We start from the raw sequence: 27,761 nt of genomic DNA on the forward strand, positions 1-27,761 counted from the left end.
GCAATCACTGGACAGGGACTTTTTCCATAGTTGCATCGATAAGTATGGAAAGTCGTGCGTATCGCATTCTAATGACCCCTTTTTCTTCATGTCTACTACTCGGGCACTTGAACCAGCTCTTTGTTCATACTTGGGCACCACTCAAAGTTTCTATACATTTAACACCATCTGACGTAGGTGATGAAAATTTCACGATGTTGCAGTTTGAAGGTCAAATTTCCGGCATTTCGCTACTTTTCAGAGCACAGTTCTTTCACGTCTAGGTAACTACCTTTATAGAATAGTTTATTGAGTTTCAACGGTTACTTATATCATCTTCTGCACGAGACCCTTCTTGTCAGAAAAGTTTCATGTTGCGTATTTCCTCTTGGCAGCCAAGTTTTTTTTTTTGGACGCTTTGCAAAACGCGAACAGGTTTATTTTAGCCGCCGATGATACCTTCCCTCTTTATCCTCAACCTCAACTTCGAAAGAAGATGTTAATGCATTCAAAACGAAAATTCTCATCAAATATTTCTTGGAGCCTGAAAGAAAAGCATTCAGTTAAAACTGTACTGATAATCAACTGTTAGGAGGTCTCCTCGCAAGCAAAGGGTTTAAAAATAATGGCAAGTCCAAACTCGTTACCAAATTACTATTGCATTTTACTTCTATTTTTTGCTTTTCTCAAGCATTCCAGCACAGATTCGGTCCTGCTAGGGCGCTCCACATTGTTGTATTGATGTCTATATGTCTTTCACTATCCGCAGCATCACTAGGAAGGTCGTTTAACGGAAACAGCTTCTCGATCTCCATGGACGGTTTACAATATGCAAAAAACAAGGCATGTATCACTTCATTGTGTCACGAAGACGCCAGAGCGTGAATTCAGGAACAGGTTGGATGATGTTTTTTCTTTACAGGAGGACAAGCCCCATGACTGTTATTAGAAAGAGCATTAAAGGTAGCCTTGAATTCTCCTGTGAGGATACATATTATTGTTTTCGGTAGTCCTACAGACTATTGGCCCTCGCCACTCTTTGGGAAGTGTATTCTATGCTCAAACCATCGACTTCGTTAACTCTATCTTTTCGAATCATGTGAATGTCACGCTTTGGGTTACTCTGTTTTGCAATTTTGTGTGTTTCTTTACCCGATCATGCGCTCTCGACTCTTTCTGTGGAGGATGAGCAGTGGTAGGTCCCACGTGTACCGCAGCCTAACTGAAAGTCCATTAAGTTATATAGTGGATGCATCTAGTTCGAAGTAAAATGAAGATCACAAGAAATGTGAGCGGTGAAGTGCGAGTTTCATTCTCACAGAATTTGGGCAAGTCGCGTGAAGATACCGAAGGTGGTAAAGTTTGTTGACAAGACTCAAAACAAGTCTTAACTGGTGCTCAAGAATAGCAGGTAATTCAGAATCCCGTTATCTGTGAAACATAAAAAACTCGTTCGGTACAGAATTTGAGCGAAGTTCTCTGGAGAGTAAGGTCACTAAAGTTGATTGGTCTGCCTAAATATCCTTTTTACCTCCCACTTTGGTCTATTCGTGCCTGAGTTCAGATGAAATTTGGTAAGTTCCTGGAAGCTAGAGAGCTGGAATTGCCAGAATACAATAGTCATTTCATTGATTATAAGGCGCTGAAAAAACTAATCAAGCAGTTGGCAATCCCTTTGGCACAAACTTCACCTTCAGAGGCCTTGACCTTAGATGACTTAGATGAAGCAGTAATATATCAGAGGTTGCAGGAAAACAAAGCATCTTTTTTTTTTAAACTGGAAAGAGAATTGGAGAAAGTTAATTCCTATTATGTGGAGAAAGAAGCAGATTTGAAATTTGTATTCGACATTTTGAAGACAAAGTATAAGACGTATAAGGACCGTGGCCAACTGGCATCAAAGGTCTCGGTATCATATAAAAACATACATGCTGGTTTCAAAAAATATCAAAAAGACCTGGCAAATTTGGAGCAATACATAGAACTGAACAGAAGTGGTTTCTCGAAAGTATTAAAAAAATGGGACAAAAGATCGCACTCTCAACAGAAAGAGTTCTATTTGGCTACTGTTGTTTCGGTGCAGCCAATTTTCACCAGTAATGAAGTTGCAAAATTAAATGATGCAACTTTGGCAATTCTAATGAAACTAGATGATATTAATAATAACGAAAACACAGATTACTACCCCTATCAAAAAGATACCACCTCGATGGATGGTTTAATATCTACCTTACCTCTAGATGCTTCTAAAAAGTTAACAGGAAACCATTCAAGCTTTCAAAAATCAATCTTGGATTACTCGCGCTCCTCTTTGATAAATACGGAGATTGAAATTGAGAATTGGTACACGGAGATAATAAATATATCAAAACTGAAAGATAATCATAGAAAATTTCAACTAATACGAGAGTTTTCGATCAATAGAATTGAAAAAGCTATAGATGATACGGTTCCACAAAGTCGAATTGATAAAACAGTTATATTAAAGGAATGTCTGACAAAGTTGTTTCTTTTGCTAGTTGGCTGCAGTGCTGTTGATGATGTCTCCTTGCATGTTTTTTATAGTAGCACGAGGGATAAGATTGATTTATCATATTGTGATGAAGATGATCAAGTCTTCTCGAGGAGAAATTTTTTTCACGAGGCCGCCAATTGTCATTCACAATCTCGTATATTTGTTTTACGTGAAGCATTAATAGCATCTTCCGCGCAAACCGTTGAATTTAACTCATTATCCAAAGAAAAATTGAAATCGCTCCTCAATGCACAGGATTTATATCAGCGAACGCCACTTCACTACGCCGCTGAGCTGGGTAAACTGGAAATCGTTCATTTACTGCTCTCTTCCGGAATGTTGGATTCAGTTGATGTATTGGATAATAATTCACATACACCTTTAGTTCTATCAATAATCAATAATAACATTGAAGCTGTCCAGGAGCTGCTCGAAAATGGACAAGCAAACCCATTCCCAAAAAATGATGCGAATTCTAAGCCACAATTTGCTCCATTGATAGTTGCATGCTCTTATAACAACTTTGAAGCTGCACATCTACTTTTAAAGATGGGAGAAGCGGATGTAGCGGAAATTCAGGATGCGGAAGGTCTGGGTACGTTGCATATTGTTGCCAAGGAAGGAGGTGACGCACAACTAATACAACTTTTGGTTGATTTTGGTGCTGATCCAAATGGATTTGATAACTTCAACGTCTGGACACCAATCTTTTATGCAATTCAAGAGGGGCATGCTGATACTGTTCAACAACTACTCAATAGTGGTGCAAGATTGGACATTACAGATAGTAATAATTTGGGACCAGTTTATTATGCAATATGGGAAGGACATGTTGACGTTCTGAATGTATTATTGCAAAACGTACGGGTTGATGAGCCAAGATTGAATAAAGATATGATGGTACCACCTGTATCTTTGAAGGCATCTGAGTTGAGGAGCCGATCAAATTCGTTTCATGATATCCCCGATTTTGCGTTGCCACCGCCATTCATCCCATTGCGTAAGTATGGTCATAACTTTTTGGAGAAAAAAATATTTATCAAAATGATGTTACAACCTGGCAGTGGCTCTATTAAACTTAATAATGATGCGGAAGTTATTCTTTCTTCCCCAGGAAGAATCACGCTGACATCAAGCGTTTCGGATTTTATTTCTCGTAACATAATTTTACCTCTTTCTGAAGAGGACGAGCGTGAAATAGTTTTTCAATTTGATAGCATTGATAATTTTTCAGTTGATTTTGAAGTATTTCCTGCATTTGGTACCAGAATAATTGCAAAGACTACAGCAATCTCATCAACGTTTGATCCAAGTCTTGTCAATGGAACGTCTACTATTGTTTTACCTTTATTTGATGCTAGACTCACCAATGTTGGTACCCTATCATTCGATTATCAGATAATTTTACCTTACACTGGGAGACCGTTGGAGATTACAAAGTATGAAACCTATTGGAAATCAACTAGTGGCCCTGCTATGAACTTGAAAAAAGACAGTCATCAGGTAATAACCTCGTCGTCTTTGTCCGGTAGTTTTGTGAATATAAAGATATGTCCATTGAAAGATGGGACATTGGTCGTATCGCCTAAACTTTTTTTTGAGATAAACAGTGTGAGAATCTTTTTGACCGAGCTCACAAAACAGCAGTTGGAGTCATTCTATGGCTCCCGTATTGATAGTATTCCAGATATCAAGGATGAGACTTCCTTGGTTAATTTATTATCATTCAGTGTCTTTGCTTACGCGGATCTGCTCAAAAGTATTCCTTCTAATATCCAATTGGAAATACAAGTGTGCTTTCCAACTACCTTGGAAATCGAAGACATTCCAGTTAATTTGGGACCGTCAGTCAATATCAATCAAGCCATTGATAATGTTTTGTATTTGACATTTGAACATGTGAGAGGATTGCGTCATTCTGGGCAGCAACCTCGCCCTATTGTTCTGAGCTCATGTAACTGGAAGGCTTGCGCGATCATGAATTGGAAACAACCAAACTTTCCTGTTTTGTACCATATGAAGGATTTACGAAAACTTAATAATGAATTTGTTCAGGACACATCTCATAATTTGTTAGATATGGCTGTAAGCAAAGTTCACTTCAACTTCTCTGATAACAGATCCAAAAATCTACGTCAAATTTTAAGGTTAGCTGTCAATAACAATATATTAGGAATAATATTCCCGTATGAATTGTTAAAAATTTGCAGCCCTTTGGTTGATGCCATTAGAGAACAAGGTTTGCTGCTTATAGCATCAACCCTGCAAAATAGTAAAGAAGTACGTGATCAAGAGGGTTTTAATGATGATAATATAAATGGATTTCATAGACAGTCTGAACTAATATTTACGGGAAACGTTGAGATGTAACTATAGTAGAAAATATTATGTAAGAAAGTGATGGCCCATTTTTTTTTTCTTCTGTTCTGCTTCGAAATCCAAAAGCTCAAAGAATATTCTGTATGTAGTGTTTTCTCACTTTGTCATCGAGTGCAACATCAAGTGCTTTCTTACCGTCGTGATCTTCTAATTGATCATCGGCGTAATATTGATTCACTAGAAGCACTGCAACATCGCCATGGCCTTCAGCCAATGCGTGAAATAATGGCGTCCATCCTTGATAGTCCTGTACATTGATAGGACTTTGGGCCTTACAAAGTAACTCAATAAGACCCATTGAACCAGCAGCGGCAGCTCGGTGAAGTGGTATCTGTAGTTTCTTATCCTTGATTCTCACAGATGCACCGTTATCAACTAGAAACTTACACACTTCCATATGTTTCTTCGATACCGCTAGATGTAGTGCCGTGATACCTTGAACAGTGGATAAATTCATATCAGGCTTCAGCCGTCTGTTACACAGCTCAATGACTATGTTCATATTCCCTACCGCACAAGCGATGTGAAAAGGAGTCCAACCGGCCTTGTCCTTCAGCTCATCGATATCAACAGTTTCCATATGGGATAGCAGGTACAATGCTATCTCTTCATTCTGAAACGATACTGCCCAATGTAAGGGTACTCTGCCATCATCATCCCTCATAAGTAACACATCTGCCGAATCTTCAACAAACTGTTGGACCTTATAAAGATCATTATTCATACACGCATCAGTTATCGATGAAGAATCCATCCTGAGAATATATAAAGTCAACGTTTGTTGTTATACCGCAATAACAATTTTTTTTTTAAAGAAAGCTATCTATGGTTCAACATAAGTGAACCTTGTTAAATAGGTAAAGAACTACTAACAGGACCAATAAATGACAATCTCGTGCGCACGATCTCATAAACAGTTGAGGTAGTATCACTTGCGCATTTGAAATCCCATGGATGCATAAACCCCATTATTGGTATAGCTTCACCAAGTCACATGATCATCTTTTGCATATATCTTGCGGTGGCGAGGATTCTTAAAGGAGAACATCCTCTAGCTTGAGAAGTACAAAGTTGAAATCGTTTTTAAAGAATAAAAGGGTTTAGTAAGTCTATCGGTACGATGAATAGGTCACCAAGTGATTTTCAGAAGTTTGCAAAGGTCTTTCAACAGCAACTATCTCGGGTGCAGCAATCGGGTGGGGGTAGAGGTCCCCGTGGAGGAGTTCCTCGTGGTTCGTTTACTGGAGCTGGCGCGTTAGTATTATTAGGTGGATCTGCATTATTTCTAAATTCTGCGCTTTTCAATGTTGATGGTGGTCACAGGGCTATTGTGTACTCGCGCATTGGTGGTATTTCGCCAAGAATTTATAATGAAGGTACTCATTTTGTCATTCCATGGATTGAAACACCTATTGTTTACGACGTAAGAGCAAAGCCGCGTAATGTAGCTTCTCTAACTGGTACCAAAGATCTACAAATGGTAAACATCACATGCAGAGTTCTTGCAAGACCTGATGTTGCAGAACTTCCAACAATATTCCGTACTTTGGGTCAAGACTACGATGAGAGAGTGTTACCTTCAATTGTTAATGAGGTTTTGAAGGCTGTTGTAGCGCAATTTAACGCGTCTCAATTAATCACACAGAGAGAAAAAGTCAGCAGACTAATCCGTGAAAATTTAGTTCGTCGTGCTAGCAACTTTAGCATTCTGTTAGATGATGTCTCCATCACCTATATGACATTCTCACCGGAATTCACAAATGCAGTTGAGGCTAAACAAATTGCCCAGCAGGACGCACAGAGAGCTGCATTTGTAGTTGACAAGGCGAGACAGGAAAAACAGGGTATGGTTGTCAAAGCACAAGGTGATGCGAAATCTGCAGAATTAATTGGTGAAGCCATCAAAAAATCGAAGGATTATGTAGAGTTGAAAAGGTTAGACACTGCGAGGGAGATTGCTCAGATTTTGTCGCGCTCTCCAAACAGAGTCATTCTTGACAACGAGGCATTATTATTGAATCCCGCCCTTGACAGCAGATCGAAGAAATGAACCGATTTTCCATCAGCTACTTGGCACCTTGTGAATAGTTTATGTGTAGAAATAATAATTGAGAATAGTTTTTACCTTTTTTTTTTATGTAAGCTATGAAGAAATAACGTTTAGTTTCCGTTTTTTTAGTTTCGACCAGTATGGATAAAAACGAACGACTTTAAGCACAAATATCTTAATCTTCATGGGTGGTATTAGTTAGATTAGTTACTCTTAGTGAGTGATAAATCTTTTTTTGTTTCCGTTTTCCCTCCTCTCCTCTCCTTACCCGATATTTTCGTTCTTTTCTGCGTAGAAGTTGGACACAGAAAGCATCCAGCAAACTTTCAGGCATATTCGTCGTCGCTATCATCCGCACCTCTGTCCTGTTTGGTAGCAAAGCTCAGCTTGGTCGGATTCGACTTCGAGACGAAAAGCTTGGATTTGTGATCATTCAATTTCTGCGAACAGGGAGAGAGCAACCTGTCGGTCGGCGATGCAAATTTGTTTCTTAATTTCGGCTTCTGGTTCTTCTGTATGCCATGGGTGATGACCGTCTTCTTGTGAGCAGTCTTGGCCCTTGCTCTACCCCCAGCCCCGGCACCTCCTGGCCCTTGCTCCTTCGTTTCGTTGCTGTCTCTGTGGGCACTGAAACGCAGCGCGCTCCCTGCTGCGATGCTGTCTTTGTTACCAAGAGAGCATTTGCCATCTGACGAGGCCCCTGAGAGCCTGCTATCAAGGGACGTGCTCATTCTTTTGGGTGACACAATTTCAACGCTAGACATCGACACGTATATATTGATCAGCAGATTGGTGGGATCAACTGCCAGTGGTATCTATACTTCAAGCACAAGTGCAACTTCTATCTGCAAGAAACAAACCTGTCCATCAAGCCCTCGACGCCTTCCATCCATTCGGTAGTTGTTCCTTGGTCGTATCGTCCCTCCCTCCATCACTCGCTTCCTTATTGATTTTTGCGTTTTTGTTTACACATTTCCCGATCGGGAGAGCATATTACCGCATGCCCCAAAGAGGAATCGGGAACATGACTACAGCAACCTAAAAGCTTCCAGAAGCATTTCACATGAAAAAGAACAAAAAGCAAAGAGGGCCGCCAGCCCTAAAAAACCTAAAACAGAGCCCTAGTTTCAGCTCTGTGCCCTAACTTACTTTTCATCTCTGGATCCTAAAGCCCTAGAAAAGGAAATAAAGCGGGCTTTTCCGTGGCCCGATTGGGCAGACGGCGAGCGCTACGGGTAGAATTTTAGCCGGTAAGAGACCCGGACGAGCGCGAGCAAGAAGCAGATCCACCCACCATGAAGGAAGTTAAAAAACAACAAGATCACGAATCGGTGAGAAGCAGATCATAACAGATCGTAGCAGATCCGAAATAGACTTTGAAGTAGGTCAGAATTGCGTTAGTGAGTTCTTGAGAGCTTTTTGAACACTTTGGAGAGAAAGCGCATCGCAAAAGGGAGAGAAATTGAAGCAGGAAGCCAGAAGTCAAGTGGTGTTGTGGACGTTTGGCGACATAATAAGGAAAAAGAGACATGAATGTTATCAAGAAGAAATGGAAAGAGCTAGTGTACTCTATGAGTACCGAGGATCACTATGCGGAATTCGATCCCAACGAGCCCGGGAACTTCAATATGGCACGCAGAGCCAACCAGGGTAGTGGGGGTATCGGTGCGTCGCGTGTGCATTTGACGAGCACAGACGGATTTGGCGACGAGGAGATGAACATTGGCGTGGAGGACGATAATAATGACATTAGCATCGACGAGTACGGGACCACCGACAAAGAGGGCGTGTCGGAGGTAATGCTGGCGTGGAGGCATATAGAGTCGTGGACGACGCAACACAGTCCTGACCTGAATGCTTCGTTTGGCGACCCGTGCACTGAGAACGACATAACGCACGCGGAGGAAGACTTGGAGATAACGTTTCCCGCCGCTGTGAAAGTATCGCTGAGGATTCATGATGGGCAAGAGGATTTGGAGTCCATGACAGGTGTATCTGGATTGATATACGGATTACAACTGATGACTCTGGACCAAATTGTTGAAATGACCGGGAAATGGAGGAGCGTCGCCAGAAACATGAACAAAAAGCCTCTAGTTTCGTCGCCAATAATCAATCAGAACCAATCTTCGTCAGGCTCCTCCACACCTAGTCCGGATGAAATGAAAAGAAGACAATTTAAACTATCTCATATTCCAACTCAAAACTGTATTCCAAAGGGGACCATTCAACCTGTCTATGCACACCCTGCCTGGATACCATTGGTAACCGATCACGCAGGAAATCATATTGGTGTTGATCTTGCCCCAGCCGAGGCTGGTAAGTACGCTCAAGTTATAATTTTCGGTAGAGATTTTGACACGAAATACGTCGTCGCTGAAAATTGGGGTGACTTTCTTCTATCATTTGCGAACGATTTGGAAGCAGGTAATTGGTATTTAATTGACGATAGCGATGATTTCCTGGCGGGTGATGGGGATCTTGTATTTAGAGACAAGAAGTCCAATGGACCAGCTCAAGACTATCTGGAAATTTTGAAGAAAAGAGTATGGCTTAAATCACAGGACCTAAAGGGCGAAAATTCAGTAACGATGACAAAAAAGGCTATACGCAGTTCAACCGAATCTGAATCTGTAAAAAATCAAAGTTTAGTGGAAGAGACTGATTACAGTACTCCAAAAAAAGTTAACTCTCTCGAGCAAATGGAGAACCAGGTTGATGATGCTATCACAAACAGCGAGGCAAAATCAAAGGATTTAAAAATACCGGCAATGGAAGTTACGAATGACGAATTAGATACTAAAGACTCCACGGGTGCGACCCCAGAAGAGGTGAGTATTGGAGAAAATAAAGAGGAAGCTTCAGAAGATTTAGGTCCTATAGGAAACAAAGAAGAAACTCAAAAGGACCTAGCGAATTCATTAGAAGAAAAACTGAAAATTTCAGAAGACGAGAATCCTAATCTCGAAAATGATGCTCAAGAGCAATCACATGAAGAAACTTCAAATAAAAAAGGTGACCCAGTTGATCAAATCGACAGCGAAAATGTCACAAAGGGTGCCCGAAAGGAAGAATTTGAAAGCGTTGCCTTATAATGAAATTCTTTTTTTTTTTAATTATTTTATCCATTTTATGTAGATATTTTTATATTATAAGTTCCCCATTATTTGTGAATTGTCAGATGCATAGCCAGATCGCTGATACCTGAATCCACTTGAGCGTTTGTTACATGGGACATGCATACTTTGCATCACCATATAATCCTTTGAGGAAAGAGTTCAGTTTCCCAAGTGAAGGCACGACGCATAAATATAATTAAGGAAATTGCATTGATCAGCATGAACCATGCAAACTCTAAGAATAGACGTTTTGTAGATGCTATCGTTACAGCGATTTCACCTTCTTCAGAAGGAACGAGTTCACCAAGTATTGGCTCTGCGCTGCATGTAACAAATATTCTCCAAAAATAAAATGGCAAAATGTAATAACGGGGTTCAAATAAGGGCGATGGTACAATCGTAACGAACGTACATGCTATCAAAGCCGTCCAAGATATGTGGGTCAATTGAATAGGCAAATCAACTGGATCCTTCAGGGGTAGCGGAACAATGGGCTCAAATACCAACTGACTAGGTCTGAAAACTTCCATATAAACGAAAGTGGAAAAGTGATAAACTGGGGCCATGAGTACATATTTTATCAGCTTTCTTCTTGAGCCAATGAATCTCTTAAAAAGGTAAAAAGTGTAATGCCTATTATCCGCCAACAAGAAAGGATGTACTTTAGTAAAAAATCTGATTACAATCATTATGCCCAATACCTCGAAAAAAACTCTTACTGGTTTCAATTGACATCTTCTTTTGTATAACTGAAGAAAACTACCTGAAAACCAAAGCGGCAAACTGAAGAAACAGATGAACATGAAACAATAAAAGATTTGAACCAATTGAAAACCCGCATTGTGATTGGACTTATCACCCAGTGTGATTCCCCTGTTCCATATGATGTATACCAGAAATAGAACGAAGTCCACTGCATATGGTAAGACAATAGAGGTGAAATCATCGATGGAGTGTATGAAAAGTTTCAAATAGTTGTTTAATGTGTGCGTGTTGAATTGCTTCTGTATCATTGCTCTCCGTTCCACAGCAAGTACCATGATGAAAGCCGTCCATATGATGTTGGTTTGTCTGAATAAGCAACTTATACCAGCACAAAGTGCACTTAGCCAAATGCTCACTGTAGGCCCATAGGGCAGGGTCAGTACGAATGTCAGTGCTTGCAAAATAAATATTGTTGACCATATGTCAGTGTAATATAAATAATAGTATGTTGCCATCAATGGGAAGCTCATCAAAGCGATAGGCCAAAATCCAATTGCATTGAAAAGGAAAAGCGGTCTTAATACCATCACTGGCAGAACGAAGATACCGCCAAATAAGTTCACAATCCTTAATATTGTTAAAGTACTCCATGATGTAAATATTCTGAAGAATTTGTACTCTAAGCATCCAAGAATATATAGACCTGGAGGCGTCGTAATCTTAGGGTCCCATGTGTTCCAATTTCCAGATATGTACTGGAGAGTCTGTCCAATATGAAATCTTTCATCGATAAACTCATAGGGCACTACTTTTGTTGAAACATAATAAAATGTAAGAAGGAAGTATGTAACTAGCAGAGGGTATATCGCTATGTTTGTTAAAAACCCCGTTACCACTTCCTTTTCTAACTGCCTTTGGATCCCAGGACTGATAAGTTGAGGAGGAGCATCCTTAAGATCGTCAGATTTTACTGGATGACCAGACATCAAGTACCGTGTTTTCTTAATATCGCCACAGACCTTGCCTGACCATATCTATAACGTTTGATATTTAAGGTTCTCAATATCAAGCGGTGCTTGAAAAATTTCGCAAACACAATCTTGCTTCGAAGCAGCGATAAACGTAAATAAAAAAGGGAAATTATCTAGCAAATATCACTGTTGATCTCTAAGAGACATATAAACATCCTGCGTTATACGAGATGAAATGATAGGACTGCTCAGACTGCTGTGGTTGTCAATATCGATGATAACACAGCTGCGATGCTTTTGTGTATGCGACGAAGTGTTAGCTGCACCTTCACCACAACATCAAAATGCAGTGCGCTCCCAAAGAGATTTGATGAACGATGTTACCATAGATCAATTACCACTCGTAGGTGTGAATCTGAGTAGTGCTTTGTTTAATGAAGAATCTAAAAATGATACACAGTCACTTGCTGCATTTCAATCCCTATTGCAAAACGGTGTTCAAGCATTTTCGTTGGATCTCGAAGAAAGAAGTAGTACATGGATGGTTCGTCAAACAAATATACAACTCAGCAACTTCTTGACAAGCCTTCAATCTTACATCAACACTACAGATGATAATTTATCGGCAAATATTTTGGTATTGCTATTGAAGATTTCGTCCGGAGGGAACTCTAATACAAACCAAACGGCGCGGCCCGTTCCTTATTTCAATGCTACCACTCCTTCCATGAATATCACAAATATAGTAGATCAAAATTTGGGACGACAGAGGATATATACACCTGATGATCTGTTAAATGACAAGGCAGCGGGGTTAACGTTTAATATTTCAGGTCAACCAAACAGTGGATGGCCCAGGCTTCAGTCTTTCCTTTACTCGAGTAGAAGGCGAGTACTCATAGCTGAATTGACCAATAAACTGGACTCACAGGTGCCGTATATCTTCAATTCTTCAATTTTGTTCTTTGATGAAAAAAATAAAAGTTTAAACTCACCAAATTCCACGGAAGACTACACAAGGTTAACACAGATAGCCTGGAGGTTTCTGGATTCACAATTCACATCAAGAGATATCAGAATTCATATGAGTAATGGATATTCTCCGCTTATATCAAATCCCTATTCAACATCAAACATAACAGAAATTACCAATCTTTTTAACACAAGCATTATATGGTCATGGGCTAATAATCAGCCCCTCATCGCTCAGGTAGATGCTGAAACACAAAGAAATGAATTAACTGCAAATAACTGTGCTGTCTTAAAATACTCTCCATCAAATTCTACAGCATTTTGGATGGTAGACAATTGTTACGATAGCTATGAAGGATTATGTAGAAGCTCAACAGAAACTTTTACATGGCTGATTACAGATTCAAGGGATACCTATTTTGAATTTGACAGTAACTCCGAATCCAAGTGTCCTGAAAACTATTCATTTGCCCTCCCACGAACTCCACTGGAACAGAACTCATTAATAATGCATCTTGACCATCTAAGATCACTGACATACCGTATTTGGATTGATATGAATTCTATCGCTGTTAGCAATTGTTGGGTCACGGGTGGGCCCTATGCAACATGCCCTTATCAAAAGAGCGTATCGAGAAGAAACTTCGTCGAAATGCTTACTCCAGTAACTGTTTGTTCCTTCGTAATACTGGTCATGGTTTCATATTTGAATCTGCTTAGAATTCCAATTCTCAGTAACAGAAAGTCTTGGAAGAGGATAGTCAATGATGTTTCAAAATCTGAAATGGAGGGTGTTCCATCTTAGATGGTGTAATAATTAATTAATCATAAAGCATAAACAATCATATTTAAATTATATTATAAAAGACATTCAGTTAACACTATTTTTTCAACTTATAAGATGGTTTAGAAGCAGGATTCGCATATCTCAATACTTTACGAGTCAGCCGCCTTCTTTTGAAAGAATCGTCTATTAAATACTCGTCTTGTATTTTCAAAGAAAGGCCCCTTTCTGATGACCATTTTTTAACATTATAGTCAACCTCCCATTCAGAATTCTCATCAAAAACCCATGTTCTTGGCGGCAAAATGTCATCTAACTTGGAAACTCCAGGTGGCTCCTGTTGCAATTTCCTGAACTTGTCTAGAGGGTCAAAAACCTGGTTTGAAATTTTGTAAAAGTCCCAATGGCGAGGAGTTATCCCCTGCTTATAGATCTCAAAAATTTCAACGTATTTTACTTCTGGGGACTCATCTAATATTATATTAAATTCTTTGTGTGTTTCACTGCGATCAGTCGTACTGCTAACTGACCTTTTCTTTTGCTTATGAGCGGATATCCTTTGTTTAACTTTAGGATGCGCAAATATCATACTCAGCCATAAAATCAGGCTTATAAAGAAGCTCCAATTGATATATTTGGAAAGCAGACTCAATGTACAGAACGATGCAATATATTTGAAGAAAACGACAGTAGAGTGCCTTTCATCTACAAATCCAGCGGTTCCATAAATAAATCTTTCCACCGACTTCGACAAAGACAAGGTAGCTGTCGTTGCATTTTGCAGGTCACGCAAGCTCACCACGAACTCAATCCTGTTATCGATTTCATTTCGTCTCGAGACATCATCTGAGTCAAAAACTTGAACATTATAATCAAATTCTTGAATGCCATAACCTGGGTGCCACGCTGTTGGACCACCATTTGTGACATCTTTAATCAGTGACTTCCCGTACATCCTCCTATAAGGATACAAAGTTCTTCGAAATGGATGCCTTCGCGTGTACCCTGGTACCATTAGACCAAACATTATATATATTAAAGGCATAATAATTATGTTCATAGGGTTATAGCAAATCATCGTCAGTATTATTAACATGGTTAACGTCCCAGAAGGGTTTCTCCAGGTCAGTAGTCGCACAATAGAGTCTTGAAGTTCGAAAAGTCCCGCCAATTTAGGAGTGAGAGCCTTTAGATTACTGGTCAACTTAGTAGCAGACACAGTTTTGCTTCTTCTTTTCTCATCCTCGGACAATTCTCCAAAATGTTCTCTTTCAGGTAATCTAGTCGGTATTATCCTAGTTATTAATTTATCTACAAATATATCCAAAAAGTGCTCCTTCGTTCTCTTTTCTAATCCATCCTCAGGAGTTTCCAGAGTAGTAGTACTGCTCACTTTAACCTCACTGTCAGTTTCCTGCTTGAAATTTTCATCTTTCCAGAAGTCATCGGAGCTTTCAGTTACTGTATCAAAGTCCCCTGGCAACATGGGTTTGTCATTTTTGAGTCTCTCAACTGATGCATCGAAAAGAGAGCCAGCGATACCTTTAACAACACCCCTCTTGGGCACAGAAGACCTTTGATGATCGCCCCCTACAGCTGCAGCGACAGCCGCAGCTGTGTCTGCTGCAAGTAACGAGTCCAGGGCTTTCTCGTATTTATCAGCAAAGTAGGATTTCACGATTTCTCGTTTACGAGGCTGATCCCATTTGTACTTAATACTCATCTTTCTCACCTTCTTACATGCTTATGCTGACCCTTGAGCTTCGTTTAAGACCGCTCAGCCGTCTCCTTAAATTCGTGATATTTGTCCCAAAAGAGAATTCCTATTTGATTATAAAAATGATAACTATACTTTTGCATATAATAATAAAGCAGTGAAGTATCACCTTATGGTTTCGCAATGAGACCCGCCTATGCCTTCCACATAGTCGATGATATTAGATCCGTATATTCCGCTCTCTTGTGCTTCACTAATGACATCTTCTTTGTCACTCCATAGCTCATAGAATCTTATGGTTTCGTCATTAGCGGCAACACAAATCGACGTCATATCTGGGGATGGGACTGCGCTTAATACTCTCAATGGTGTTGGTGAACGAACTTGCTGCAGTGGGATAAGCTTGGGATAGGAGTACAACGTCACCAATATTGGATCATCCACATCACCAAAACCAAAAGTGGCCACAATTTGTTTATACCTTGTTGACCATATAAGAGAGGTTATTTGTCCATTAGTTTGAATTTCGTCCAGAAGGGTACCCGTCTTGGTATGCCAAAATCTGATTTTTCTGTCTTTACTACCAGCACCTGTGGCTAGTAGAGATTTGGACCATGGACAAAATGTGATAGCTTTAACTGCTGCACCATGAGGTAAAACAAAACGCAGCTTGGGTGATCGGACTAGCGATATATCCCAAAGTGTACAAGAGTTGTCATTACCACCAATTGCTAATAATTCGTCATCTTCTTTTAATGAAATGCCTGGTCAGATAATAAAACAAGAAATTACCAAAAATGTTAGTAAACAAATCGATAGAATGATTTGATAATTGCTGCAAAAGGTATCATGAATAACTGCTTACCGCAAATCTGTTGTGACTGTGCCTGGAATTTGAAAACACATTGCAAGTTGTACAAAGAATTTCCGGGTTGCGAGTATGAGTCGTGATGATGTAATCTTGGTGAAAATTCTCTTGACATCCACTCATCATCTTCAATTGACGAAGAATTCCTTAAATTCTTTTTAGGTAATGTTGGTGGTCGCGATGAATCATTCATGGCCAGGCAAATAACTGTTCCACTTTCTTCTCCAACCAAAAATTTCAATACTGAACTTTTTTCAGACCACTCAATACAACTTATTCCTCTCAATGTATCTGTTTGGTACTCGTACAGCGGTTTAATTGTCATATTTCCAGCTTGATAGGCTTCAAGACATATCTTCTGGTCGAATAACAGTACACGCCCCTGTTTTGTACCTACAACAAAATGACTCGTTGTAGGACAAAATGAAACGCAAGTAACTATATCATTTTTAGCACCTAAATAATCATGATTTAACACAGGCACAGCTCCTAAAGAATCAGACCAAATATAGACAGAGCAACCAAGACCAACCATTATATGGTTAGTGGTTTTTGACCAGGAAATCAAATTAGAATAAAAATCATTTCTCAAACTTGGTGCATCCAGTACTCGGTAAGGGATCTGAGATTTAACCCTCTTGGATGGCCTGTCTTGCTCTTGATCTGATACAAACGAAAGACTTTGAGTCATTTTTGAAAAAGCTGTAGTTCCCAGATAATGAATCGCTCTGCTTGGCGGCAATGCTGATGCCATAGGATCAACCCTTAAATAATGATGGTGTTGGTTCATCATAGCAAGAGCTCTATTTTTACTAGAGTCTCCAATTATCTTGTCATCTGATTTACAGCTTCCGTCTTTGCCGTCGCCATGAGAAGAATGGAACATTAGAACCCTTTCCGGACTTTGAAATCCCAAACAATCTGCAATAAATTCCCTATGTCTCTTTTGATCGAAAGATAATTTCACACTGGAAATAGATGTATTGTTTGCAGTCCCTGTAACGCTCGTGTTTGGCGTTGTAGTTTCTGAATCATCAGCGGCATATCTGTTAATTGCTTCATAATGACCGGTAGTCCTTAAATTACTAAAGAATTCCGGAGAAGACAAGCGTTCTGGGGATGGTGATTTGGCAGAAAGCTCTAATTCTCTAATGTCAAACTTTTTCAGAGAGGGCGAGGATCTATAAGCTCTTTTCGACGTCTGCTGCGGTATGAATCTATCTAGCCTGTTGCCGCCCAAGCCGCAGCCACCCACACTTTGTCCATTATCCTGGTAAGGTTTTCTGTTCGTGGAAGTCTGTCTCTTAGGTGTTCTAGAGTTTCCGGTCTCATGATTAGACATAGCCTATGAGACTATGTGTTCTTTGTGGCTTTGAGCTGAGCGATATCTTTTCTGTAACCGTTCTAAGGAAGCGAAACTACCCTTAAAATCACAGTACGTGGAAGGTTTTTTATTGATGGGACGGGATCTTCGTAACAGCACTTCAAGTTATAACTGTGTGATTAACCTAGCTAGCAAAATGATATTCTTCTATCTGTTTTGGTTTTTTACTGTTTGTACGCAAGAACTGTCATAATTTATTCTTGATATCCGACGTCAAAGCTATTCATTTGTGGATGTAGCGACGGAATATGAAAAGTAAAAAAAAAATGACGACACCAAGATTTGATTCTCCATAGTTCCAAAAGTCCAATTGGAGTGACTCGAATGTAGCTTCATCTTTCCTTGAACCTTTGAAGATAGATTCTTTACATGGTCGGCACAAGTTGGCCAGAGGGACCCAACAACAGGCATCTCGCCTATGATAAAAATTGTTATATTTTTACTAGCTGGTATGGGAAAATACTGCATACCATAGGGAATTGTGGAAGATTGAATTACTGTATTTTGCAAATCTTGGGATCCAGCAAAGTCTTATAGAGAAACAACGCTCGGTGTCAGATATAGATGGTGGTTATTTGTTTTTTTCTGGCAATTGTCGTTTGCATGGCGGAAATTACTTATTTGATAATTCCAGCAGTTTTATGGGCTTTGGGTTTCGATATAGATTACAATATTTGATGAACTAGCAATCTAAAAAAGGATTTTCTTGGAAGAATGAGAATCAAAATTGAAATAACTAAGAAATCCGATCAAACCAGTTTTCTAGGCCGTATAAACCTCACAAACTGTCTTTTCGTCCATATTGGTTGATCGAAAATTTCCTATTTGCTGTTCCACAGAAAAGAGCTATCAAAAGTACTCATTGGCTAAAAATGCCTTGCTACCAGTACAATTTCGCAAAAGTTTTAGTTTGCACAGGAATACGAATACCAGAGAAGACTGCAGTGCCTGAATGCTTCAGTTGATACTATATTTCGAAGAGCGAAGTGTTGAACTAATCACTACTCTCGAACTAGACGGCAAGGATTGTACCGCAAAATCAATCAGAAGGTACATTTATGGCTACAGGTCCCCCAAAGGTTTCAATGCCCAGAAAAGAGAACTCAAAGGAAGACATCTTAAGATATCCGGGGATGAAAACTGAACTGGCGTATAAAAGTGATATCAATGTTTCAAAGACTATCCTGCACATGTGCCCCTATGTAAATATCGATTATTCAATGCAATCAATGTAAATCTGCGGGTTTATCGTACGCTCAACATTTCTTGATACCACAATAGGAACAAGCAAACTGATAATAACTTCATTGTTTTTTATTAATCATTGCCATCCTCGGCTTCCGTGCACATAAGCTTCAAATACTATGCTATCCAAGGAACAAAATGATAAGGGTGACAAAAAGTATTTGCACGAGAAGAAACTTGAATTCCGCTTCTGAACCCTTCATTTTGCATTTGGACTCTCACATTGGTACACATCAAGTCTAAATTGCAAATGTGCGTCTGGGTATGGCAATTGCCTCTCTCCTTCCCTCCTGCTCTGGAAGATAATGACTCGTAAAATCTATAACTAATAATGACATTCATCCTCCCATCAGGCTCAATGCGGCCTCAGATCTCAGAGAGCATGCACTCATGTTCTCGTGTCACTTTTTTGATGATCTTTAAGTAACCGCTGCTTGACTATATCTTCCTTTGATAATTTTCTTTTCTAGAGTGCGCACGAGATGCTTTGAATGCTCTATTTTGACACAGCACCCTTTGCCCTTGAAGAAACATGTCGATCAGCTTGAGATCAAATAGGCGGGACATAGTGCTATTGCATATTTGTAGACCTTTGCATGCTACTGATAAATTACACGTGATAATTGATTGCATCCAACATTGTTGGCGAACCTGTTACTTTTAAGATAAACTAAACGGATCGTTTACAGTACGAAAACGAATATTGTAAAAAAGGCTAAAGAACTAATATTTCAGCTTGAAGTAGAATAAAATGAATGTGAGGAAAGCAATAATAGAGCCGACAGGTCGGAAACCTGCAAGATTTTTGCATGTTTCTTTTAATCAGGACGATTCTTGTTTTAGCGCAGCTACTGAGTCAGGGTTCTTAATTTACAACACGGATCCATTGGCCTGCAAGCTTGTCAAACAATTTCACGAAGATGTGAGAGCCGGGAAAAGTGAGGTCGGTGTAGGAATCGGCTATACTCGAATGTTATATCGTACAAACTATACCGCTCTTGTTGGGGGTGGCAAAAGACCTAGATATCCTCTTAACAAGCTCATCATCTGGGATGATTTACAACAGAGGGAATGTGTTATTTTGAAGTTTATGTCACCAATAAGGCATGTTTTCTTATCAAGAATGCATATAATTGTCGTATTGGAAAACAGCATTGAAGTGTTCCAATTTCAGCCAACACCAAAGAGAATATGCCCATCTCTGGACATATCACAAAACGGACCTGTCGATTTTGTTGTGTCACAAACAAAAATGAGACGTGAATCTCAGAACAATGGCAACAGCAATCCAGAGACCATTCTGAACAATAACAACAACGGCAATGCAGGCACTCAGGTGGGAAATATTAATGGCATACTAGCTTTCCCATCCGCAAGAAGTGTTGGTCAAGTTCATATAGCAGATTTGACACGTTTGAAGTACAATGACCAAAATCCTGATGGAACGCAATTATTGCCTACATCAATCATAAAGGCCCATAAAACTCAAATTAGGATGTTAAAGTTGAATCATCAAGGAACAATGGTTGCTACATGCTCTATTCAAGGAACACTTATTCGAATTTTTAGTACACACAACGGTTCCCTTATAAAAGAGTTGAGGAGGGGGTTGGATAGAGCTGACATATACGAAATGTCCTTCAGTCCCAAAGGAAGCAAACTTGCAGTTGTTTCTGATAAGCAGACGCTACACATTTTTCAAATAACGTCTGGAAAGGATAACCATGGAAGTCATGGTGGCAGTAATGAAGAAAGGCCACAAAACAAACATCATGCTCTGAAGAATATTGTACCTAGCGGCTGGAAGCCGAAATATCTGGATAGTGTTTGGTCAATGTGCAGTATCCATCTGAAGAATCCAATGCTAAGAAATAGTGATATGGATACCCATTTTCAGAAGGATAGATGTAGGATTGGCTGGTGCCGAGACAATAACTCTGAAAATGGAAACGATTTGGAGGACGAGGACAGCATTGTTCTTGTATGGAGACAAACTGGAGTATGGGAAAAGTATGTCATTTTGGAGAAGGAGCAAGACTCGCAAAAAGTATACTCTGCACAGGAAACTTTGCGAAATGAATCAACCAACAATAGAGGGACACAATGGGAGCTCACAAGAGAATCATGGAGAGAACTTTAGTCAGCATTCTCCGTTCAGCGTTTCCACTAGTAACTTATATTGAGGGCAATCATCAAAATTGACACCATGAAAATTTCTTTTCAGTTTTAAGCAATCAACAGGATCATTAAAAGCTACATAATGAAGTGTTTTACCTGTTTGAGTGTCCCAATATAATTTGAAACAGTGCTTGATATCGTAAAACCAAAATTTATCCATTATATTATGAGATTTTAGCTGAATCGGTAAATTCCATATTAATGCCGATCTTTCTTCTATAGGTATCACAGATTTCTGCAAAAGAATCAAGTCTTGCTCAGATAAATCCTCAATCGGTTGTTCCTCTTTGATAGATTTGAAATACGATTCACCTCCCTGGAATGCGGATTCCAGATTTTTAGCATAACGCGAATATACCGGTATCATACCATCGTTTTTTGGCAGAATATTGAACTTAACACGGACCTTGAATATCCGTGAAAGTGACGTTGATTCGTAGTACTTTCTCATTGCCTTATTGTCTCGAAATAAAAGTATATAACTATCCTGGAATTGAAAAAATTTAGGATCTCTACATTTCACCAGCTGAAATGTGTCATCCGACATGTACCCTGAATCAGCCTTCGGAGCCAGAATCCTTTCAGGGAGAATGGAAATGAAATCCTCCTTCCTCAATGAAGGGTAGTAACTTTTATATCTCAAAGCAGTGGATTCATTCTTCAATATACTCTTCTCCGACTGCAAAATCTGCGGGGATCTTGTTCCCAGTACTTTGCCACTCTTCAAGTATTCAAGAACAGAAGATACTGTCTTTCTAGCTGACATAATTCCAAGACAGCTCATCTCTTAAGAGCCTTTTTATCACAATACTTCTGAGACTCAAGATTTGTACTTCATACGTAGATGAGTATTGAACAATTTCAAATTGCCCGATGGGTTACCCGGCGACGACTCTTGAAACTATATATAAGAAAACACAATTTGAGAATTTCGAAAAATTTATCAGCACTTTGTTTCCTTTCAAACAGAAACGCAGTGTCGCAATGATGGACGGGAAATCAGTGTCAAGAAGATGTCGGGTTGTGAATTCGACGGACTTATAACGAACATGGTTCTTGCCTTTTACCAGAACCATCCGGGTGCTGTTTCCATTATACAGGTCGTGCTGCCATCATTCGACCTCAATAATTTTTGGAACTTTTTAATCCCAAGTCATTGGGTTGATTCAATCGTGCGGAATGCTGTATGATGTCCACTACAAGTACATGAGTACATGCGCTGTATTGGAGGTTTCTCGCCTTCCGCTTTGCTTTTATTTTTTCGCCTATATAAACTGTGTAATCGTGCAATAAGTTGACCAGTGCCAAGCAGATCGTGTGTTAGAATGCGAACTTGCTACAGCGACTTCTTTTCACGGAACACGCGTTTCTGAAATGTCAAGATCTTGTTACGTTAATTGCTGAGGCGACTTGAGGCGGCGATGCGCATTTTAGCGTTAACAACGTCCAAATTGCGCCGTAGCGATCTCTTCCATTTTCTTACGAAGTAGAACCTCCTCACTTGGTGTCTTATCTGATCCTTGGCCACCATCACGATTCAGCATTTGAGAGCTACATTGCATTGTTTTACGCGTTTTCGCGTCTGAAGTATCCCAATTCGCCATTTTCAGCTCTCAGAAGGCATTTGATCGATGGTTTTTATTTACGGTTTGGGAAATTTCCCTTTTAAGCGTGCTTGGCTCGAGAACCTTGTATCCCAAACAGGACAACGGCTACAATGATTATTCAAAAACGATAAAATGTTAATTCAGAGGAAATATATGGTTATATGGTGTTCTGTGGTGATGAGCGTGTTCTTTTATTAGAGCTTGTGAATTAGTAGTCAGTGTTTGGAACTAGTAGGATTATCGTGTTGTTAATTGGGGCATTGTGGAGCAGTTTAAGACAAGCTGGAGAAGCGAGCTGGAGAATCGGTATATAGATCGCAACAATGTGGTTTAACGTCTCTCGGAAGACAGCAATCTTTCAGTCCTTAACGATCCTGTATTTCGGCAGTGTGGTATCTGGTGGTGAGATGGAGGAGATTTATGTGGTGAAAAGAGCGGATTCAAGTACGGATTCGAGCACGCCCACATCAACATCAGGTAGCTCTAGAAGGTCCTCTACGGGTGCCAGATGCACTGGTAGTAGAGCAGAGTGCCAGAGACCATCCAATGTCGGTGCTTTGACGGTAGGGCTAGCTATAGCCATTCCTGTGGGAGTTGTCATTCTTGTTTGTGCAGTGGTGCTTTACAAGGTGTATCGTAGAAATAAAAAAGAAGCAGAAGAGGATAATGATCCAGATTTTGATGGAGACGCGGAATATATGCCTTCGGTTGATTATCAAGCCTACAATTTGGGGTCTGTTTCGAACTCATCGAACTCGCGTACACCTATGGACAACAGAGAAAAATATGATAACTACTTCCCACCGCTTTATGGTAATCACAATAATCCAGGCTATCGGGACTCATACAGGAGCTCACGCCAAAAGATGGTAGATCCATTCTTTGTGCCACACGTTTCCGATGAAAACTCCCTGAGAGACTTCGCCAAGCAGATTCAAAGTGAAGATCTAGGGCCTTACAGGATCGCGTCAAACCATTATTCACGGAGTGCGAGCCATTCTTCATTACCTTCCGAAAAGAATTTGGCCAGTATGTCGCGACGCAACAATTCAAGTCTGAACACTTCGACATTGAATGATCCATCAAACTTACAGAAAAGCAAGACGCAAGAAACAGATTCTACTTCCTCAACTGGGTCACATATCTACGAAAGTCCTGTTAAGAGTACAGCTGGTGAGGCAACAGAGCAATATGTCGAGCATAATAGCGGCTATGATGTCGAACACTCTAGAAATGACACTACGATGGATGATTCTTTTTCAAATCATATTTTAAAACCTGAACCGTCGCTACAAAGAAATGAAAATCGAACTGGAAACGGAATCTCCAGGGACACTTTCAATTTTGAAATGCTAAATGGCAGTGATATTGGTCATCAGTCACCATTTGGAAATGATGCCAATGAAATGCTTCCAAGAGAAAACAGATCGAGAACTGCTGCCCTAAACGAGAAAAATTCGGATGATGTTCGTGAACAAAATCGTATCCTTCATCTATCAGCAGAAGAAGAGGAGAATATTCAGAGAATGAAAAGTATTTACAAGGTTTATCTCGATAGAAATGGCACTGTGAAGCAAAATCCGTTCGAAAACGATGCTGAAGATAAAGAGCCATTAGAGGATATCCCCGTAAGAAAGTCTGTGGAAAGGTCACTTGCAAACGATGTACATCAAGAATCCAATCTATCCGAAGTTCCAGTCGACCAGTCGGCTCTGCATGACTCACAGAATGAACTAAATTTGCCAGAACAATCTCACAGGATAGCGTCTTCGATATATTCAGCGCTACCTCCTCAAGTGCCAGAATTTCAGCAGTATCAACAACTTCCAATTTCAAATGGAAGACCGCTTGAAAACGACAACTACAAAGAATATGGTCCTCCATATCAGTCAGCAGGAAATGGGCCAACGCAACAGTATCCAACGCAACAATATCCAACGCAACAATATCCAACGCAACAATATCCAACGCAACAATATCCAACGCAACAATATCCAGTGCATCAACCATACCCCATGCAGAATTATTCAAATCATCCGTACGCCAATCAATATGCACATCCACAAACGTTTGAAAGTATTGACGAGCTGCCAACACCGACAAATTTACCGTACTCATCTTCATCACATTCACTGACATCATTCAAACAAAAATCAAAACAAGTTGCATTGACGCAGTTACAAGCTGCCAGAGTGAATGGGACGGCTGTGAATCCGACAGACCATCCGGATATGTTTTATTCGCAAGATGCCCTGCATTTGTATTCGAATAATGGCTACAACCAACCCAGAGCTCCTTACCAATTGAGGCAAAGTGTTGTCATGACAAATCCATCCGACCTGGTGGGTGCGCCAAGATTTAAACCGGCAGGTTCAATCAGAAACATGAGTTCAGTGAACTCCAGGAATAATAGTATGACAACTGGACTAAACCAGCAGTTTCTACAAAGCCAAATACCTGACAACAGAGTTAGCGGTCTTTTAAATGACCACGACTTAATTCAACCGCCAAGTGTCACAGGAATTCTACCGCATAGCAGCTCTCAAGAAGACTTGAGAAAACAAATTGGCACGTCGCACAATTACAATGTGTTCTGAGGCCTAGATCATGTGGATAGGAAAAAAGTGGTTTCATTGTAATATTCAGTTTGATGTTGTTATTTGATCTTTATTTAAGTCGAGAATTTACATAAATATACTTAGGAAAACGAACAGGACATAGTTTCTTTATGAAAAGTCGAAATCATCGATTTGGTTTCTATACCTCAATGTAGTCTTCTTTATCTTGGAACTATCTGTCCATGTAACGTAATCCTCCATATTTCTTGTTACGAGATATGCTGGATCATTTATCAGATTTGGCCCTACCCTTACATGACCTTGCTCGATGAATTTCACAGCATCCTGGATAGTCTCCGCCATTTTTAACCTTTGCATGAGAACAGGTAAACGTCTTCTGCATATAGCACTCACTGTAACCTTGTTCTCCAAATCTGATATTTTTGATTTCGTCGACAGTATGCCCATTGCATACAGTTTCTCTAACAGAAGTTGCTCGTGTTTGAATCTAAACGGATCTGTAGGAGGCAAAAGTGAAAGCTTGTTCGCGAGACGGCGTATATCACCGCATATTTTATTATACTTGTGGTAATCTTCTCTGTTTTGAATGTGATATGTTCTCATCACCTGTGTATCTCTGTGACCTTGGTCCTGCTTCCAGTCGAAGAAATCGACCTTCTTAAGCAGTTTTTGCTCATGATGCTTCAGCTTTCTAACCATTTGAATAGTATTTTATTTCAATAAGCCCACACTACCAACTAGAAACTACTTTCAATTGCAATATATCTATATTCATTACAGGCGATGACCCTCTAACTGTGATATATTTGAAATTTTTCAACTTTCCGTCACTGCTAACGGGCCTTTTTTTTTATCATATATTCAATCCGATTTCTAAAACTTAATACTTGAACACAAATCAGCACTGAAGAACAGCCGAGTATCCAATAATAGAATATTGTTATTACAATACCTACATGTCCTTCACATTGAAACGGCTCTTCTCTAAAACAAGAGCTCTGGGCTCCCACATAGGCAGTGCTCCCGTGTATTTGACACCCGAAACGAAGTTGACGATGATTCCTCTAAAGACACCCAAAATTATCCGTAAGGGAAATAAATCAATGAATCTATCACAAACGGTGACTATAGAGGGTCCCAGGGGTATGGTAACAGTAGATGTCCCGGACTTCATTAAGATTTCAAAGGACCAAGAGAATGCCAAATTGAACATCAATGTGAATAGCCCTGAAGATAAAATGCAGAGGTCCATGTGGGGGACCGTGAGATCTCACATAAACAATCATATTATAGGTGTGAATGAAGGTCACTTGGCCTCTTTGCGATTCGTTGGAACCGGGTACAGGGCCCAGTTGGAGAAGAATGGCACTTTTGTCAGCGTGAAAGTGGGCGCTTCCGTGGTTCAGGGACTTGATATACCACAGGGAATTTCAGTTCAACTGCCTGCTCCTACTTCGTTGATCGTGGAAGGCTGCAATAAGCAGCAGGTTCTCTTATTCGCAGCAAATCTCAGAAAGTTCCATCCACCGGAGCCATACAAAGGTAAAGGTATATATGTGAACAACGAGACTATCAAACTAAAGGACAAAAAAATTAAATAATCCAATTAGACCGCTCAGTGACACACTTCATAAATCTGTAAATACATACATATATCATCTCTTTTACTACAAAATCACGTGCGTACATAACTTAAAGGCGTTTGATACAGAAAAATTTTTGTACTGTTAAGAGGTTATCAACCTTCGAAAGTTGAGAAATCGGTGTAGTAGAGCAGCATTGCAGGTCCAATAATGTCGGCATCAGTTTGGTCTAGTATATGGAGACGCTGTGCTGTTAGAAATATATCTGGAAGGGCTTCACTCATATCTCCAAGTGTGGCATCAACTGTCAATTTAGAAGCAACGAAAATAAATCATTGTCCGGAAGAAGCCCAACTTAGAAGATGGTTACCACTTCGTTGTGGTGCTATAACCAAAAAGGAGGGCATGATGCCATTTTTCGACGAGAGTGATGGCAAACGAGTCGCTGCCACGGTACTAAAAATGCAAAACGTTGAGGTCATGATGCACAGAACAGTTGAAGAAAATGGTTACTTTGCATGTCAGGTTGGATATGGTTCAAAAGATCCACAAAAATCGAGCAGACAAATGTTGGGCCATTTTGCCTCAAAAAAAGTCAATCCTAAGGAAAAGGTTGCCGAATTTAGGGTAAAAAATGAGCAAGGTCTTTTACCATTGAGTACTTTGATTAAGCCATCATTTTTCAAACCTGGTCAATATGTGGATTTAAGGTCAATAAGTAAAGGTAAAGGGTTTGCGGGTGTTATGAAAAGACATAATTTTAAAGGGTTGAGAGCCTCACATGGTACCTCCGTAATGCATAGACATGGTGGTTCTTATGGTCAGAACCAAGATCCGGGTCGTATTTTACCAGGTAAAAAAATGCCAGGTCATTTGGGGCACCAGCAGGTAACAATTCAAAATGTTCAGGTCTTGAAAGTAGATAATGAAAATGGTGTTATAATTGTAAAAGGTTCTGTTGCTGGTCCAAAGGGTTCATTCGTGAAAATTCAAGACGCCATCAAGAAACTGCCTCTTGTGAAATAGAGCGCCGTAGCCATGTATATCTTTCAGTAGATATCCTTCATTGTAGACAAACTTGTATATAATTTAGAAAATTTGTTTCATTTACAAAAGAACAATTAGT

At 39.8% G+C, this 27,761-nt stretch overlaps 15 protein-coding genes across 15 annotated transcripts; 8 read left to right on the forward strand and 7 right to left on the reverse strand.

Moving 5' to 3' along the window:
* Positions 1-1,543: 1,543 nt before the first annotated feature.
* On the forward strand, positions 1,544-4,864 carry PHO81 (Pho81p; the record flags this gene model as incomplete). Its single annotated transcript, XM_037288862.1, has 1 exon — positions 1,544-4,864. One exon carries the CDS (start codon positions 1,544-1,546, stop codon positions 4,862-4,864), a length of 3,321 nt encoding a protein of 1,106 aa, XP_037144757.1.
* Positions 4,865-4,940: 76 nt separating this feature from the next.
* NAS6 (Nas6p) lies at positions 4,941-5,627 on the reverse strand (the record flags this gene model as incomplete). The annotated part of the gene is made up of 1 exon (XM_037288863.1): positions 4,941-5,627. One exon carries the CDS (start codon positions 5,625-5,627, stop codon positions 4,941-4,943), a length of 687 nt encoding a protein of 228 aa, XP_037144758.1.
* Positions 5,628-5,993: 366 nt separating this feature from the next.
* PHB2 (prohibitin subunit PHB2) lies at positions 5,994-6,923 on the forward strand (the record flags this gene model as incomplete). Its single annotated transcript, XM_037288864.1, has 1 exon — positions 5,994-6,923. One exon carries the CDS (start codon positions 5,994-5,996, stop codon positions 6,921-6,923), a length of 930 nt encoding a protein of 309 aa, XP_037144759.1.
* Positions 6,924-7,249: 326 nt separating this feature from the next.
* BNS1 (Bns1p) lies at positions 7,250-7,687 on the reverse strand (the record flags this gene model as incomplete). The annotated part of the gene is made up of 1 exon (XM_037288865.1): positions 7,250-7,687. One exon carries the CDS (start codon positions 7,685-7,687, stop codon positions 7,250-7,252), a length of 438 nt encoding a protein of 145 aa, XP_037144760.1.
* Positions 7,688-8,452: 765 nt separating this feature from the next.
* SMI1 (Smi1p) lies at positions 8,453-10,018 on the forward strand (the record flags this gene model as incomplete). The annotated part of the gene is made up of 1 exon (XM_037288866.1): positions 8,453-10,018. The coding sequence occupies one exon, from the start codon at positions 8,453-8,455 to the stop codon at positions 10,016-10,018; it is 1,566 nt and encodes a 521-aa protein (XP_037144761.1).
* Positions 10,019-10,173: 155 nt separating this feature from the next.
* DIE2 (dolichyl-P-Glc:Glc(2)Man(9)GlcNAc(2)-PP-dolichol alpha-1,2- glucosyltransferase) lies at positions 10,174-11,733 on the reverse strand (the record flags this gene model as incomplete). Its single annotated transcript, XM_037288867.1, has 1 exon — positions 10,174-11,733. One exon carries the CDS (start codon positions 11,731-11,733, stop codon positions 10,174-10,176), a length of 1,560 nt encoding a protein of 519 aa, XP_037144762.1.
* A 220-nt stretch (positions 11,734-11,953) lies between these two features.
* MTC6 (Mtc6p) lies at positions 11,954-13,495 on the forward strand (the record flags this gene model as incomplete). Its single annotated transcript, XM_037288868.1, has 1 exon — positions 11,954-13,495. The coding sequence occupies one exon, from the start codon at positions 11,954-11,956 to the stop codon at positions 13,493-13,495; it is 1,542 nt and encodes a 513-aa protein (XP_037144763.1).
* A 76-nt stretch (positions 13,496-13,571) lies between these two features.
* Positions 13,572-15,197, reverse strand: PEX28 (Pex28p; the record flags this gene model as incomplete). The annotated part of the gene is made up of 1 exon (XM_037288869.1): positions 13,572-15,197. The coding sequence occupies one exon, from the start codon at positions 15,195-15,197 to the stop codon at positions 13,572-13,574; it is 1,626 nt and encodes a 541-aa protein (XP_037144764.1).
* A 159-nt stretch (positions 15,198-15,356) lies between these two features.
* Positions 15,357-17,401, reverse strand: AMA1 (Ama1p; the record flags this gene model as incomplete). Its single annotated transcript, XM_037288870.1, has 2 exons — positions 15,357-15,955; positions 16,057-17,401. 2 exons carry the CDS (start codon positions 17,399-17,401, stop codon positions 15,357-15,359), a joined length of 1,944 nt encoding a protein of 647 aa, XP_037144765.1.
* A 2,038-nt stretch (positions 17,402-19,439) lies between these two features.
* HSV2 (phosphatidylinositol-3,5-bisphosphate binding protein HSV2) lies at positions 19,440-20,828 on the forward strand (the record flags this gene model as incomplete). The annotated part of the gene is made up of 1 exon (XM_037288871.1): positions 19,440-20,828. One exon carries the CDS (start codon positions 19,440-19,442, stop codon positions 20,826-20,828), a length of 1,389 nt encoding a protein of 462 aa, XP_037144766.1.
* On the reverse strand, positions 20,829-21,650 carry PET54 (Pet54p; the record flags this gene model as incomplete). Its single annotated transcript, XM_037288872.1, has 1 exon — positions 20,829-21,650. The coding sequence occupies one exon, from the start codon at positions 21,648-21,650 to the stop codon at positions 20,829-20,831; it is 822 nt and encodes a 273-aa protein (XP_037144767.1).
* A 1,146-nt stretch (positions 21,651-22,796) lies between these two features.
* On the forward strand, positions 22,797-25,070 carry HG535_0E01250 (uncharacterized protein; the record flags this gene model as incomplete). The annotated part of the gene is made up of 1 exon (XM_037288873.1): positions 22,797-25,070. The coding sequence occupies one exon, from the start codon at positions 22,797-22,799 to the stop codon at positions 25,068-25,070; it is 2,274 nt and encodes a 757-aa protein (XP_037144768.1).
* Positions 25,071-25,199: 129 nt separating this feature from the next.
* On the reverse strand, positions 25,200-25,751 carry IMP3 (snoRNA-binding rRNA-processing protein IMP3; the record flags this gene model as incomplete). The annotated part of the gene is made up of 1 exon (XM_037288874.1): positions 25,200-25,751. The coding sequence occupies one exon, from the start codon at positions 25,749-25,751 to the stop codon at positions 25,200-25,202; it is 552 nt and encodes a 183-aa protein (XP_037144769.1).
* Positions 25,752-26,008: 257 nt separating this feature from the next.
* On the forward strand, positions 26,009-26,653 carry MRPL6 (mitochondrial 54S ribosomal protein uL6m; the record flags this gene model as incomplete). The annotated part of the gene is made up of 1 exon (XM_037288875.1): positions 26,009-26,653. The coding sequence occupies one exon, from the start codon at positions 26,009-26,011 to the stop codon at positions 26,651-26,653; it is 645 nt and encodes a 214-aa protein (XP_037144770.1).
* Positions 26,654-26,845: 192 nt separating this feature from the next.
* MRPL9 (mitochondrial 54S ribosomal protein uL3m) lies at positions 26,846-27,661 on the forward strand (the record flags this gene model as incomplete). Its single annotated transcript, XM_037288876.1, has 1 exon — positions 26,846-27,661. The coding sequence occupies one exon, from the start codon at positions 26,846-26,848 to the stop codon at positions 27,659-27,661; it is 816 nt and encodes a 271-aa protein (XP_037144771.1).
* Positions 27,662-27,761: the final 100 nt, after the last annotated feature.

The sequence above is a fragment of the Zygotorulaspora mrakii genome, chromosome 5, assembly GCF_013402915.1.
Source record: "Zygotorulaspora mrakii chromosome 5, complete sequence".
Taxonomy (NCBI): Eukaryota; Fungi; Ascomycota; class Saccharomycetes; order Saccharomycetales; family Saccharomycetaceae; genus Zygotorulaspora; species Zygotorulaspora mrakii.